General features: G+C 52.7%; 5 protein-coding genes across 5 annotated transcripts; 4 read left to right on the top strand and 1 right to left on the bottom strand.

The window, feature by feature from the left end:
• Nucleotides 1-16: 16 nt before the first annotated feature.
• NECHADRAFT_49073 (uncharacterized protein) lies at nt 17-3,634 on the top strand (the record flags this gene model as incomplete). Its single annotated transcript, XM_003050444.1, has 1 exon — nt 17-3,634. The coding sequence occupies one exon, from the start codon at nt 17-19 to the stop codon at nt 3,632-3,634; it is 3,618 nt and encodes a 1,205-aa protein (XP_003050490.1).
• Nucleotides 3,635-3,925: 291 nt separating this feature from the next.
• On the top strand, nt 3,926-4,994 carry NECHADRAFT_84867 (uncharacterized protein; the record flags this gene model as incomplete). The annotated part of the gene is made up of 6 exons (XM_003050443.1): nt 3,926-3,986; nt 4,045-4,278; nt 4,326-4,544; nt 4,603-4,661; nt 4,715-4,764; nt 4,820-4,994. 6 exons carry the CDS (start codon nt 3,926-3,928, stop codon nt 4,992-4,994), a joined length of 798 nt encoding a protein of 265 aa, XP_003050489.1.
• Nucleotides 4,995-5,118: 124 nt separating this feature from the next.
• NECHADRAFT_84866 (uncharacterized protein) lies at nt 5,119-6,121 on the bottom strand (the record flags this gene model as incomplete). Its single annotated transcript, XM_003050051.1, has 2 exons — nt 5,119-5,637; nt 5,690-6,121. The coding sequence occupies 2 exons, from the start codon at nt 6,119-6,121 to the stop codon at nt 5,119-5,121; spliced, it is 951 nt and encodes a 316-aa protein (XP_003050097.1).
• A 356-nt stretch (nt 6,122-6,477) lies between these two features.
• NECHADRAFT_84865 (uncharacterized protein) lies at nt 6,478-7,338 on the top strand (the record flags this gene model as incomplete). Its single annotated transcript, XM_003050442.1, has 2 exons — nt 6,478-6,790; nt 7,280-7,338. 2 exons carry the CDS (start codon nt 6,478-6,480, stop codon nt 7,336-7,338), a joined length of 372 nt encoding a protein of 123 aa, XP_003050488.1.
• A 988-nt stretch (nt 7,339-8,326) lies between these two features.
• On the top strand, nt 8,327-13,718 carry NECHADRAFT_84864 (uncharacterized protein; the record flags this gene model as incomplete). The annotated part of the gene is made up of 3 exons (XM_003050441.1): nt 8,327-11,335; nt 11,383-13,508; nt 13,556-13,718. 3 exons carry the CDS (start codon nt 8,327-8,329, stop codon nt 13,716-13,718), a joined length of 5,298 nt encoding a protein of 1,765 aa, XP_003050487.1.
• Between the last annotated feature and the right edge of the window lie 803 nt (nt 13,719-14,521).

The raw sequence follows: 14,521 nt of genomic DNA, 5'->3' as shown, positions 1-14,521 counted from the left end.
TTGATAATATCCCAAAATGGCCAAATACGTCCCCCGTCAGAGAAAGCACAAGGTGCTCGCCCGTGAAAAGGCAAAAGAAAATGCCCGTCATGAGGTTGAAGACACCAACCAGGATGAGCTTCTGCCCACGGACAAGGCCGAGCGCGAGGCCAAGAAGGCTCAGATGAGGGCGGAGCTCCAACAAGAAGGCGCCAAGATGAGCGGCAAGAAGGCGAAGCGCCTGGAAAAGTACATTGAGGGCAAGCTCCGCAAGGACGAGAATCGCGAGCTCATCGCCAAGCTCGCGGACCGCAGGATCGATACAAGCTTGTTCTCGAGTAGTCGATCGTTGGGTCAGGGTCGTGAGACGAAGAAAGAGGCGATTAGGAGAGCGATGAGGGAGGAGAAGGCGGGTCTGGAGGGTGGTGAGGAAGAGAGGGAGAAGATTCTGCTGGAGAAGAGAAAGGAGGTTGACCCGGATCAAGAAAGCTCCAGCGATGAGGAAGAAGATTCAAACGAGGTGGAAAAGGAGCCGACCAAATCTGAAAGCGCTTCCAAAGCACCAGCACAGCCAAAGCCAGCGACCAGTGCACCGGCAGTTGGCTCAGGTCTCAAGAGACCTCTCGAAGTCGACGACGAGGGACGACCAGTCATCCAAAAGCGACAAAAGCGAGGCGGTGTCAAATCAAAGTTCTCCCTGGCCCAAGTCGAAGCTCCACCATCCGAGGAGTCTGAGGACAGCGACAGCGAAAGCGACGAATGGAACGGATTCAGCGACGATGCGGCCGAGCCCCAGAAGGACGAGAGTTCCAGCGGAGAAGAATCCGAGGATGGCGAGGGCTCCAGCGAGAGGTCTGAGGAAGGATCGGAAGAAGACTCCGAGGACGAAGACGAAGAAATGGAGGATGATGATGGAGAAAAGGCACAGAGGTCATCCTCTTTCAAGGCTTGGGCTCATCAGCAGCGAAATGAAGCGCTGGGCTACCAATCGATCGAAGGAACGACGACGAATCTCGAAATCCCGAAACCAGACAACTTTGTCCCTCGAGCCCCTGAGCAAGACCCCTTGCCCATGGAGCTGAAGCCGACCGAGAATATCAACCGAAAAGGATACAGTGTGTCTGTCACCAGAACACCGGAGGTTCAGGAGGCGAGACTCAAGCTTCCTGTGGTGTCAGAGGAGCAGAGATTGATGGAGGCTATCCATAACCACGACATTGTCGTAATTTGCGGTTCTACAGGTTCTGGAAAGACCACGCAGATTCCTCAGTTCCTCTACGAGTCGGGATATGGTTCTCCTGGCTCGCCAACTCCTGGAATGATTGGTATCACACAACCCCGCCGAGTCGCTGCCGTCAGTATGTCGAAGCGAGTTGCCGAGGAGCTGGGAGACAAGTCGGAAGTCGTGGCATACCAAATCCGATTCGAGGGCACGGTAGACCCCAAGACAGCTATCAAGTTCATGACTGATGGTGTGCTGCTTCGAGAGGTTGCTCAGGATATCACACTGAAGAAGTACTCTGCTATCGTCATTGACGAGGCCCACGAAAGGAGTGTCAACACTGATATTCTTATTGGTATGCTCAGCCGAGTCATCAAGCTCCGAGCAGAACTGGCACAGGAGGATCCCACTGTTAGGCCCCTGAAGCTCATCATCATGTCCGCCACGCTGCGCATCGAAGATCTCACTATGAACCCTACTCTCTTTTCGACACCGCCACCTGTTCTCGAGGTTGAAGGTCGACAGCATCCTGTTACGATTCACTTTTCTCGAAGAACTCAGCACGACTACGTTGACGAGGCGTTCCGCAAGGTCAGCAGGGGTCACAAGAAGTTGCCTCCAGGTGATATCTTGGTCTTCTTGACTGGCCGCAACGAGATCTTGCAACTCAGCAAGCAACTTAAGGCTGCTTTCGGAGGTCCTAGGACAGCAGAGGGGCCCAAGGTGCAAATATCTGCCACCGAGGCTCCTGTTGAGGTGGAAGATATTGAGTTTGGCGACGTGGATGATCATGGAGGTGATGATCTAGATGATCTTCCCTCAGATGAGGACGACGAAGAGGATGAGGATGAGTTCCAGATCGAGGAAGACCAAGAGGTTGCGCCTCTGAAGATGCGAGTTTTGCCACTCTACTCTCTGCTCCCAACTCGAGAGCAGATGCGAGTCTTTGAGCCTACTCCTGAGGGTACACGAAACATCATTTTGGCAACCAACGTTGCTGAGACCAGTTTGACCATCCCTGGCATCCGTTACGTGTTTGACTGCGGAAGATCAAAGGAAAGACAATATGACCGGCTCAGTGGTGTTCAGAGCTACGATATCGGATGGATCAGCAAGGCGAGCGCAAACCAGCGATCTGGTCGTGCTGGTCGTACCGGCCCTGGCCACTGCTACAGGCTCTATTCTTCTGCGGTTTACGAACGAGATTTCCCATCATTCACAGACCCTGAACTGCTACGTATGCCCATCGAGGGTATCGTGTTGCAGTTGAAGGCCATGAATCTGCAGCATGTTGTCAACTTCCCTTTCCCTACTCCTCCAGACCGAAGGGCCCTCGCCAAGTCGGAGAAGCTCCTGACATACCTTTCAGCCATCTCATCTACCGGTCAGGTTACCCAGGTCGGCCAGACTATGTCGGTGTTCCCCCTGTCGCCCCGGTTTGCGCGCATCTTGTTGGTTGGCCATCTGCATGACTGTCTCCCCTACACGATTGCCTTGGTAGCCGGTTTGTCCGCCGCTGAAGTCTTCCTCCCTGAGAACCAAGCAGTTCCAGCGTTGACTGCAAAGGATGATACCGTCATCCGCACCACGGCCGACGTCATCGCCGAGGATCGCCAGGCCAACGTGCGAAGGATGTTCAACTCAGTCCACAAGAACTTCTGCTATCTAGACGATCGATCCGACGCCATCAAACTTCTGCAGGTCGTGGGAGAATTCGCGCATGAGCCCACTGAGGAGTGGTGCGAGAGTCACTTTGTCCGATTCAAGGTGCTCAAGGAGATCCAGCAGCTGCGGAGACAGATCACGGAGCTCCTACGGACAAACGTGGCGGCCTTTGCCAATCTCAAGTACCAGGATAAGTTGGATCCTCCGTCGCCGAAGCAGGTTGCTGCGTTGAAGCAGATGGTTGCGGCTGGCTTTGTCGATCAGGTTGCTATTCGGGCGGATCTTACACCGAACCCCCCTGAGCAATATCGCAAGCCTCGACGACCAATCGACGTTCCTTATATCCCCTTGATGCCCATTCATACCGGACAAGAGGTTGAGAGCGATCGTGCTGTATATATCCATCCCACGTCGCCCCTTGCCCACCTCAGTGTCCAGGAGTGCCCCGAGTACATCGTCTACTCATATCTCCAGCGCGCCACACAGTCGGCTGTCGACTCGGAGAAGCGACCCAAGACCAGAATGCACGCCCTCACAGACGTGACAGGCGGACAACTAGCAGGGCTGGCCAAGGGAACACCACTCATCACATACGGCAAGCCGATCAAGGAGCTCAAGGCTTCGGCTGGCACAGACGGAGCTACCGTGCGGGAGTGCTTCGTCGTCCCATATCTGAGGGCCGAGAGCGCAGGTGGCCAAGGATGGCCGCTGCCAGCGAAGAAGGTGAAGCAGAGAAAGGTTCCCGGCAAGGGATGGGTTGTGGAGTGATTAGTTAGCGGGTGACAGTTTGTTTCTTCAAAGCACTACAAGTTGAAAAGTTTATAGACAAGATACCTCATGGTTATATACAACGGCACATGGCGGTCGAGATACTGTGCGAGCTTCTGAGTGTGAAGGGGAATGGTGTTGTCCTATTGGGTGTGCTCGACGTCATTATGCGAGCATCACACAGCGTCTCGAGAACTTCATTGAAGACAAGTTTAATGAATGAGACTTCCAGTTCCACAGCTTCACATAAGACTTGAACGACTCGTTACTTGATCTTGATATTTACAAATCATGTCTGGAGCACCGACTACTCTCTTTCCGGGGGTCGCCCTCGTAACAGGCGCCTCATCCGGTGACTACTCACTCAAACTGAACCATTCACTCCAGATGACTGACACTTTGAACTCAAGGCATCGGACGTCAGGTCGCCATATCATTTGCAGTAGAAGGATGCACCAAGCTCGCCCTCTTCGCAAAGAGCGGACCCGGTCTCGCCGAGACCAAGAACGCCATCAAGGCCGTATCCGAGGACGCAGAGGTGTACACCTTTGAAGTCGACCTCTGCGACACAGAAGAAGTCCTAAAGACCATGACGCTCGTGATTGCGCACTTTGGCCGTATCGACTATGCCGTCAACTGTGCCGGTGAGTCCATCAACCTCGAAAGAAGAAATCTGCTAAGTTTTGTGTAGGCATCTACGGTCCTTCAAAGACGAGTCATCATGTCACGCCCCAAGAGTTTGATGAAGTCATGCAGACTAATTTTCGTGGACTGTGGCTCTGTGCGCGAGAGGAATTGAATTACATGACGACGCAGGATGTCTTGGGAACTCATGATGGGCGGCCTGGGTTCAGGGGCTCGATTGTGAATATTGGGAGTAACCTTGGTCTTGTTGGAAGACCAGAAGCTCGTAAGTTTCAACAAATCATCAAGTTCTCGTATGATTGCAGCTAATGCATAACTTTTAGCCATCTACAGCGCCTCCAAGGCGGCCGTCATCGGCTTAACCAAGAGTGATGCTATTGATGTCCGTTCTCGTACCAAGATAATAGCCTAAGATATAGCTCACAATACTTGTAGTATTCGCAGCACAAAATTCGGGTCAACTGTGTCTGTCCCGGAGTCATTGAGTGAGTCCCCCTGATTCAAATACTCGCATCAACGAGCGGCAACTAACCTTGATAGAACACCCATGACGGCTGGGCTCCCAGATGACGATCCGATTGTGCAGACTGCAGTCATGAAGAGAAAGGGTACGCCTCAGGAGGTAGCGGATGCGGTCTTGTTCCTGTCCAGCTCCAAAGCCTCATTCATCCAAGGCGCCATTCTATCGGTCGATGGCGGTTACACCATCAGCTAAACAGCTTTAACCAAGTAGGCGACAAGGGATACATAATTCAACTGTATTGGGTATCTACCAAACTTCAAGCATAAACTCCCGTTTTGATCCAGAACGCCGTTTCCATGCTGCCAGAATCTCCACCTCAGGATGCAGCTGGTGTGCTGGTGCTCAACATCTTGCTCTTCTTACGTCGCGGCTTCGACATGGTCGCTGACTTGGGCGTCTTGCTCTTGTCGTCCTTCTTATCGTCCACCTTGGTGTTGATAGTTGGGCCGCTGATACTTCCAATGCCCTCTGACTTGGCAAGTTGAGGTGGTGGAATGACCTTGCGGCCAGTGGATGAGAGGTGGAACTCTCCTGGGCGACCAGTGATGGGGTTCTCGTCGATGTATTCTCCGCCATATTTCATGTGTACCATGAGAGATTCCTCCACAAGCCTCTCCAGCGATGCCTCGTCGTCCTTCTGAGACGCCGTCGCAGGAAGGGCCGAGGCTTTGCTTGCTTCTTCGGGCATTGGCGTAGCGGCAGCAGAATCTTGGGCCTTGGATCGTGCTGGGGGTTGATTCGAGGGCAGTTGGTAGACGTGGCCGAGAGAGGGACGCCACTTTCTGATGCTCTCAGCAGAAGAGGCTGCTCGCGCGATCGCCGAGGACATTGTCATCTGCACGCCAGGTTAGAGTTGCCAGACAAAGAGACAGCGCAGCAGAACTTACGATCCTCGCCGCTAGAATATCATTAAGAGTAGGCGCCATATAGATATTCTCCCCCACCACAAAGTACGAAGCATGAACAATAATCTCGTCCCTGGCCTCGTAGTGCTTCCGTCGTGTCTGTTTGCGAATCACCCACACACCAGTACCAGCTCCAGGCCCCGTCTCAGCAGGCTCCTCCGCGACACGAAACTCGAGTCCAGCCATGGTGTTGAGACGGCCCTCAAAGGCCTCGCGGGTCTGTATGTCGGAGAACATGGCCGAGTTGTTCATGGCCTGGTTGTAAACGACGGCATTGTTAGACGTGCGCTCGAAAAAGGGCGACTCGGCGAAGTAGAAGAGGATGCTGTTGCTGTGGAGGCCGCCCATGTTGGCGATGGCGATCGGGGAGCGCCATTGGATCTCGTCGAGGGGGGGGTCGTTAGGGTTTGCCATGGCGATTGGTGATGTTTTCTCAAAGAAGTTTGGAGGTTGAAGACGATGGTCCAGGGATGATTCAAGATGGAAGCAAACGCGAGGCTGCAAGAAATAGGCGGCCAATTAATGGCAGCGGGATTCAACGATATTTATGTCACCCTCGGAGCTTTGACGTGGGGTTTAGCTTCAGGCGCGCTACAGGGGTCTTTCAGGTGCATCGCCCCGCAATTCTTTGAGTGGCGTCGCAGCGCATCAGCTCAACCTTGGACTTTTCAACTTTCAAACCAACATTACAATCTCGACAACAACAAACGGTTTGCGCGCGTCCATAAGAACACCTCTCATATTCGTCACCACCGAATCCCACTTCCATCATGGACCTGCTCTCCAGCATCCGCAAGTCTGGGTCCAGAGGAGGCGTCAACTTCAGCTGGGACGAAGTCGCAAGTTCCAGCCACCGCGAAAACTACCTCGGACACAGCCTCAAGGCCCCCGTCGGACGATGGCAAAAGGGCCGCGATCTCAACTGGTACGCCAAAGCCGATGACGAATCAGGAAAGGACGAGACTGGCGAGACGGAAGAGGAGCGTCGCGAGAGGGAACGCAAAGAGGAACTGCGAAAGGTCAAGGAGGCCGAGGAAGATGCCATGGCTTTAGCTCTGGGGCTCCCTCCTCCTGTGCGGAATAGTTCTGGCGCAAACGCAGTCCAAGTCGGGGACAAGCGACAAATGGGACCGGCGAGCGGGCCACCAGGCGACGAGGAACCTGCGGACGGAAAGAGGGAACGTTCGCGGCGTCATGATGATTCTGAGAGGCGGGAAAGGAGGCGACACAGAAGTCGAAGTCGAAGCCGAGACCGCGAGCGTCGCCACAGGAGGCACAGAAGGAGTCGGAGCCGTGATCACGACAGAGACAGAGACGAGGATAGACCCAGAGAGCGGAATCGGGATCGAGATGAGCGCAGACATCGTCGCGGTCGTGACCAGGATGAGGCCGACGAAGGAGGTGATCGACGACGAAGAGATGGGGGCAGGGACCGCCGACGATCAAGGTCAAGAGACCATCGCAGACGCAGTTCAAGCCCCAGGCCCCGTCGACGAGACTAAGGGGCCAAGGCTCAAATTATACGATACCCATTCACAACAGCACAAACGCCAAAAGCGCAATTATTCCTAGTACCGGAGTTCTTTATTCAAGTCAAGAGTCAATCACATTTTGCAAGCGAGTTCAGGTGAGGCAATATATCGAGACTGAAGAGTTGCGTCGTTGAGGTGAACACCAAGTTTCACATTCTCAGAAGCCGTAAGGTTCGCAATAATATGCTTAGAAGAACAACTTGGCCTCCAGCTATGAGCATAACATCATGAGCCACAGAAAACATGATGTGAAGCATCCGATGTTTCCAAGCTTGTCCAGGATATATCCATTTACCACTTTAATGTTGCAGCAGTCACATTTGCTTTTTCCATCTTAGAGCAGCTACTTAGTAGTCATTGTTAATGACAAAGACCAAGTCTCAGCATCATTATCATTGTAAAGGTTGCCGTCAACCAAGAATCAACTTGACTCAAAGCAACCCATTCATTCCCCTTGTCGTCAAATGCGTTTGGAGTTCGGACAAGCATCCAGGGACCCCGGCACTTGAGAAGCTCGCCCCCGAACACCCACCGGGTTGATGGGCCCCAGCGTCCAATGATGACAGTGAATTTTAGCGGCGAGGCTGCCCCAATGCCACTAAATCTCCCATGACAATAGTGGCGGTGGCTGTCGTGATTGGCTGCTTTTCATCCCAAGACAGTGGACAACGTCACTCCAGGGACCTCCTTGCGGCAGCCTTGGGACTTGAGGTGTCTCAACCACGGGCACCAAGTGGTCATCTGGGCTCCTCATCATCAACGACGACGCCGCTTCGCCACAGTCCGGAGCTCTTCTTTGACCTTCCATACTTCTATCCTCTTCCTCCATATCACAAAGAGCCCTCTTACCACCTTTATCGCCTTTGCGATACGTGTTACTTGCATACGTAGCTCTTGTCTGCCTTGTGCCCACGCTTCCGAACTACGACAAAGATGTTGAGACTAACCACCTCTCTAGGCGGGCGTTGTGATACTTTCTGTCTGCCTGGCTAATCGGTATCTTCCGGTCGGGATATTTCTATATAAACCAGAGTCGAGAATGCGAATTTGATCCATACACAACCAAGAAACGAAAGCTGTCCCAGCGATGGACTACTCAAGATTACGGGCCGCCGCTATGCGGGATGGCGAGGACGAAGAAGCCGTTACTGTCGATACCCGAGCCCTGATCGACAAGGTTCTTGCGAGATACTCTGGAGAATGGACGACATTACGAGAACTCATCCAAAACGCCGCCGATGCCCAAGCAAAGACCGTGAGCGTCAAGTGGGAGACACTTCCTTCGACATCAGTACCCCTACCCAGCACTACGAACCGATCCGACCTCCTGAAGCATGTCCTGTCAAACCATACCCTCCGCCGACTCGTTGTCCAGAACGATGGCCAGCCATTTACCAAGACCGACTGGGGAAGACTAAAGCGAATCGCCGAGGGAAATCCGGACGAGACAAAGATTGGTGCTTTCGGTGTCGGTTTCTACAGTGTCTTTGCAGACTGCGAGGAGCCATTCGTCAGCTCCGGGAGCGAGGCCATGGCATTCTACTGGAAGGGGAATGCTTTATTCACGAAAAAGTCTCAGCTACCAGCAGATCAATCAACCCATCATACTACCTTTGTCCTGGACTATCGAAATACCACGACGCCTCTACCGAATCTGCTCTCCGTCAGTCAATTTCTGGCGACGAGTTTGACCTTTGTAGCACTGGAGCAGATTGAATTCTGGATCGATGACTATCAAATCATGGCCCTCAAGAAGAAGTCATCTCCCAGCGTGGAACTGCCCCTGCCGCGAGACCTTGAGGCAAGGACAAAGGATGGCCTTATGAAGGTTGTGAGCGTGGACAGGACCAGCACACAAATTGATGCGTCATACATGGCTGCTATCGGTTGGAAACCCCAAGCTGCGGCGACCACTACGAAATCTACAGATTCCTACGGCGCCGCCGAAGCGCCCTCACTGAGATCCTTTTTTGCAAGACTCACATCAACTGCATCACAAGCTGGACTTAGGTCCAAGGCACAAAATGAGGAGAATGCAGCACAAGCAACAATCTCTGAGGATGTGACCAAGCTTTCGACGTCGACCATCTTCCTCCGGGCGACTTCTGCAAACATTCGGACAAGTGTACAAGCCTCCTTTGCAGCTGAACTAGAGCGAGCTACAAAGAAGCCCCCGCCAAAAACAACAAAGATTGGCATTCTGACTTCGTCTTATGATGAAGCCCAAGCTTCTCAAGATGCTGCGTCTTCAGGGGCACTCGGAAAGGCTACAGATGTCTTTGCATCTGTACTTCCGAGCAAAAAGCCTGGTGGACGTATCTTTATCGGTTTTCCCACCATGCAAACCACTGGAGCTGGACTGCACATTTCAGCTCCGTCGGTTATTCCAACTGTAGAAAGAGAGGCTATCGATTTGAACGCTCGATGGGTGAGGACGTGGAACGTCGAGATCCTTCGAGCTGCAGGAATCATAACCAGACTGGCATTTGCCAACGAGATGAGTGATCTTCGCAGTCGAATCAAGCAGGCCATGGACAAGGAGACCAAGTTCTCTCCAGCTGTCATTGCCAAATTCATGCCCGAGGCTCTACATGTTCTCAAGACATTCACGTTCGGCGACTCAACACCGAGTGGGCAGGTCGGCCAGATTATCGAGGAGGCATTCTGGATCTGCTTTAGAAAGGCTTCGATCGAGACCTACTCAAGTCGGGGTGTTCTGCAGACCGCAGATGTTCGCATTGCCTCAGAGGAGATGAGCAAATTCATCGACAGCATCCCAGTGATCCCTAAGGAGATGGTGGATGTCCCGTTTGTCAAGAAACTCATCGACTTTGGTCTTATTTCACACATCACCGTCACCGATGTGAAGAAAGAGTTGGAGACCAAAGCCATGAACAAAGTCCAGTTGATAAACTTCATCAGCTGGGCTGGCAAAAAGAGCTTCACTGGTGAACTTGATCCTGGCAGCCGAGATGCCCTCCTGGAAGTCGCCGTTGGTACGATGAGTGATGATGGTGAACAGGGCGAGATCATCGCCCTTGGGAGCATCAAAAACCATCTCATTGCCAACAGGATTCCCACAAGCTTGCCTATTCCACCGACCACCATCCCTCACGCACTCACAGCCAACTCTAGTTCTTCAGAGTTGCAGGCTCTTGGATGGGAGCCGTTGGAGATTTTGCCTTGGCTGAGATTCCTTCTGGAGACTGGTGCTGCCAGATCTGAAGATGAGAGCCTCACAAAGTCACCCAAGTTCGCCGTTCAGGTCTTGACTGTGCTTGCCAAGAACTTTGAGAACTCAACTGCAACTGCAAGGACTACTATTGTCTCACTACTTCAGGCCAATACCGTGGTGCCCACTAAACAAGGCATGAGGAAGCCCACAGAATCATTCTTCCCCTCCGTCAAGCTTTTCGATGATCTCCCCGTCATCCAGGGCTGTGAGAAGATCAAGGAGAAATTCTTGGTGGTGATTGGTGTCCGAAAGACTGTCGATCTCGAGACCATTTTCACCAGACTTCTCAACGCCTCGAATGAGACAGGAGAACAGAAGTGGAGTCATGTCGAGCTCATCAAGTATTTGGCTTCAGTTCGGGATGATATCCCAGCTCAGGACTTGATCAAGTTGCGACAGACGCGCTTCTGTCCAGCCGAGGCTGGGCCCAAAGGTATGGAGCCTACCAAAGCGTCAGAGACACGATACAAGGTGTCGGAACTCTTTGAGCCCAAAGACTCGCTCCGTGCTTTGCAGCTACCTATCCTACAGTGGCCTGGCCCTCCTGGAAGCTATCGTCCAAGCAGCCAGGAGGCCAGATTTCTCAACTCTCTTGGACTGCGACCTCATCCTTCAGTTCCCGAACTTGTTGAGATGATGGCGGGCAAGGATGAGGCGTTGCGAGTCTCCTCTATGACCTACTTCCTTGCCAATCATCAAATCAATGGATACGCGTCTTTCCATCTCGGCGACAGCTCGAAGGCGATTATGCCCCTTGAAGGCAGCACTCGTCTCGTCCCGCCTTCGCAATGTTTTTACAATCCACGAGCTGCTATTCTTGGCTTTAACGTTCTGAGGAAAGACCTGCACGACCACGCCATCGTAAGTCTATAGTCAATTCCGAAAGAAGCATCAACTAACTTGGGTAGAAATTCGGTGTGGCCAGGGATCCGCCCATGGTAGAGTGCACGAATCGCCTGTTGGCCTCGCCTCCTGAGGACCACAAGAAGGCCGTTGTTCTATTCAGCTACTTTGCATCTCGAATGACGGAGCTGGGTGAAAACAACATAGCCAAGTTACGACATGCCCCTATTGTCCCGATTACTCGAACGTCACGGTCAAATGAGAAATCAGTGTCCAAGATCGCTCACGTCAATCCCTCTCGAGTCTATCTGGGAACTTCGTCCACGTACGGCGACATCTTTGACTTTGTCAATTTCAGTCCCGATGCGAATGCGTTCCTGTTCCAGTGCGGTGCCAAGAGTGAACCTACCAAGCTGGAGGTTGCACATATGGCATGCACGGAACCGGCTCGCCTCCTTGGTGTTCTCCAGAGCTCAGAGAAGTACCTTGACCTCCTCAAGTCCCTGGCAGATGCATCACCGATGCTCCAACGTGATCGGGAACTTTGGAGAAAGATGCGGGCAGCTCCCTTCCTTCTTGCATACAAGGAGCTGGCGGCCCCCAAGGGCAAGTCGGACGACTTGGAGGATGAAGATGAGCCCATCAGACAGTATCAGCTTGCTTCTGCTAGCCAGATTGTGATTCTCGACGACATCATCAGCTATCGGCTCTTCAAGGACCGGCTCATCTGTGCGCCGGAAGAGGACGCCCTCGAAGTCTTCTATCTTTCCCTTGGAGCTCAGAAGCTGAGTAGCATCGTTCAGGAGGACATTAAAATTGGTCCACACAGCGACAGGCAAAAGACGGCTATGAGCCTTCGTAAGCATGTCATTGAGAGATCCAAGATCTTCCTCTTTGAGTACGCAAACTACCGACGCGACATTATCAAACATGACGCAAAGTGGCTGGACAAGAATCTCACCGTTGAGATTGTTCGTTCGGTTGCGCTGAGAAGAACCCTCAAGGGCCACACTCAAACTCACACTGAGAAACGATCAGCTGCGAGCAACAGAACCAGTACCGGCTGGATTCTGTATGTGGCTGATGAGGCAAAGCCGGACATGTATCAGGTCGGACAAGCCATCTGTCAGATGCTCCTAAACCGACCGAACCAGCAAGCTTACCTCTTCTTTGAGCCATTCCTTACTCTAGATCTCTACGGCCTGAGAGCTCGTGGATACAATGTCGACCGAATCCTACGAGCCAAGGCTGCTGAAGCGAGAATTGCTGAGGAAGAAAGGCGAAAGGCACTAGAAGAGGAGCAACGCCAGATCCAGGAGAGAGAGCAACAGTGGAGCTCTAAGGGGGCGGAGGCGACGGCGGCTGCGGCTGCGGCTGCGCGCGAGGCTACGAGGGTGCCGGAACCCCTTGGTCCAACGATGCCAGGTTCCTGGGATTCGCCAGAGGACACGAAGCCTTCCCGGAACCAGCAAGCGAGAAAGGGTGGAGGACTGTTCTCCAACTTGACTCGCCGACTGGGCTTCGATACTGCTGACCAGAACGGCGAGGGCTCACACCAGCAGTTGGACAAGTTCTTGGACAAGCCCAAGGAAGCCGAGTCATCTGGCAGTGGATCTGGTAGTGGTGCAGCCGATACAAGCAAGCGACCGCAGGATGAGGGAAGAGTGACAAGTCCCGCTGTCGTACAGCAGAATCTGCTCAATGCCGTCAAGTCTACCCGAGCGTACGGATCTAATAGTGTCTTCTCGGAACCTCAGGTCAACCAAGTCAAGGAGCAGGCGACGTACTGCGACAAGACACCTGCGCAGAACATCACATTCCTAGCCGAGACGGCCAACGGCATGAAGGTCTTTATGTCCAAGGATCTGAAGGAACCTAGCGAGTTCCTGGCGAAACACATCCAGAACGTCAACATCTTCTCCAGCCTCCTGACCGAGGTCGGCAACGTCTACTCGCTGTCTCCCAAGGTTCTGCACATTTTCTACGACGAGAAGGGCGGCACTATCGCCTTCAACTCGGGAGGCAGCATCTTTTGCAACTTTAGATTCTTCCTTCAGCTTCACGCTGCGCAGATTGAGACCAAGACTGGACAGGCCAAGGCAGAGGTGGCGACTTGGTGGTGGGTGGTCTTGGCTCACGAGCTGGCACACAATCTCGTGACGGTTCACAACGCAGAACACAGCTATTACACGTAAGTTGCATCATTCCTGACCCGAGGACAAGTGCTAACAGTTACAGTGAATCCTTTATTCAGCAGTACATTCCCAAGATGATTGCCAAGACGGCGCAGTGGACGACCAATTCAGGGGTAGAGCCGTCGCGACGTTACTTAGAGAACTCGACGCCCTCTGCAGCACCACCACCTTACCCAGGAGGAGCAGAGAGGAGCTTGCTAGACTGAGTGGTTTGATTGCATAGCAGGGAGTTTGCATTGGGCGTTTTGAGCTACAGCGTGTTGGCCTCGATTGCAGATTTCATCATTGTGATGATTATGACTACATATAGAGTCTAGATTCTTGTAGAGAAAGAGATGAACTATTCTTCACTCTGATTACATACTTCTCTTCTGGTTATTTTTAATGGTCCGTGTTTAGACTTGGTTCACCCTGTGCACTTGAGTGGAGGAGAGCCGTGGTGTTAAAGAACTGGTGGAAGACCAACAGGAGGTAGAGAGTGATTCATTCATAACCTCACCACAAATTTAGATTATGTGCACTTCCTATATTATATAGATGGAATAATTGAACAGCAAATCATTGATTTAAAATATCATTAAAACCTATCAAGAGGAAGCAAGTCTCACAACATCGAAAAGTGCAGGGTAGACAAAACTGAGCGGGACTTCAACCTCACGTGACCCAAGCCGTGACCAATCAACTCGGCTGCAATTGAGCTTGAGCCGACGCATCTTCAAGATCACGACCTCACCCTCCATCTCGGCAGAGCCGCAAACCGCCACAACCACACGCCCACGAACCCTCGTAGCCGGACGAGACCCCGAGAAGCCCGTTCTATACCAAAAGTTCGACTACCCGACGGTCAATTGCCCACCATGGTGCACCGTATCGCCTTCTGGAGCACCTTCGGTACGTCCTGAACCTGCGTCAATATGCCCACCCCAGCCGATCGGACCGAGGAGCCAATGCTTCTTCGCTACAACTAGAATTCGGAGGAGGGAAATGCCAGAGAATGTCCAGCTAACCC

This window comes from Fusarium vanettenii (genome assembly GCF_000151355.1).
Source record: "Fusarium vanettenii 77-13-4 chromosome 9 genomic scaffold NECHAsca_6_chr9_2_0, whole genome shotgun sequence".
NCBI classification, from domain to species: domain Eukaryota; kingdom Fungi; phylum Ascomycota; class Sordariomycetes; order Hypocreales; family Nectriaceae; genus Fusarium; species Fusarium vanettenii.
The sequence above is the reverse complement of the archived record's forward strand: the minus strand, read 5'-3'. Positions and strand labels throughout refer to the sequence as shown.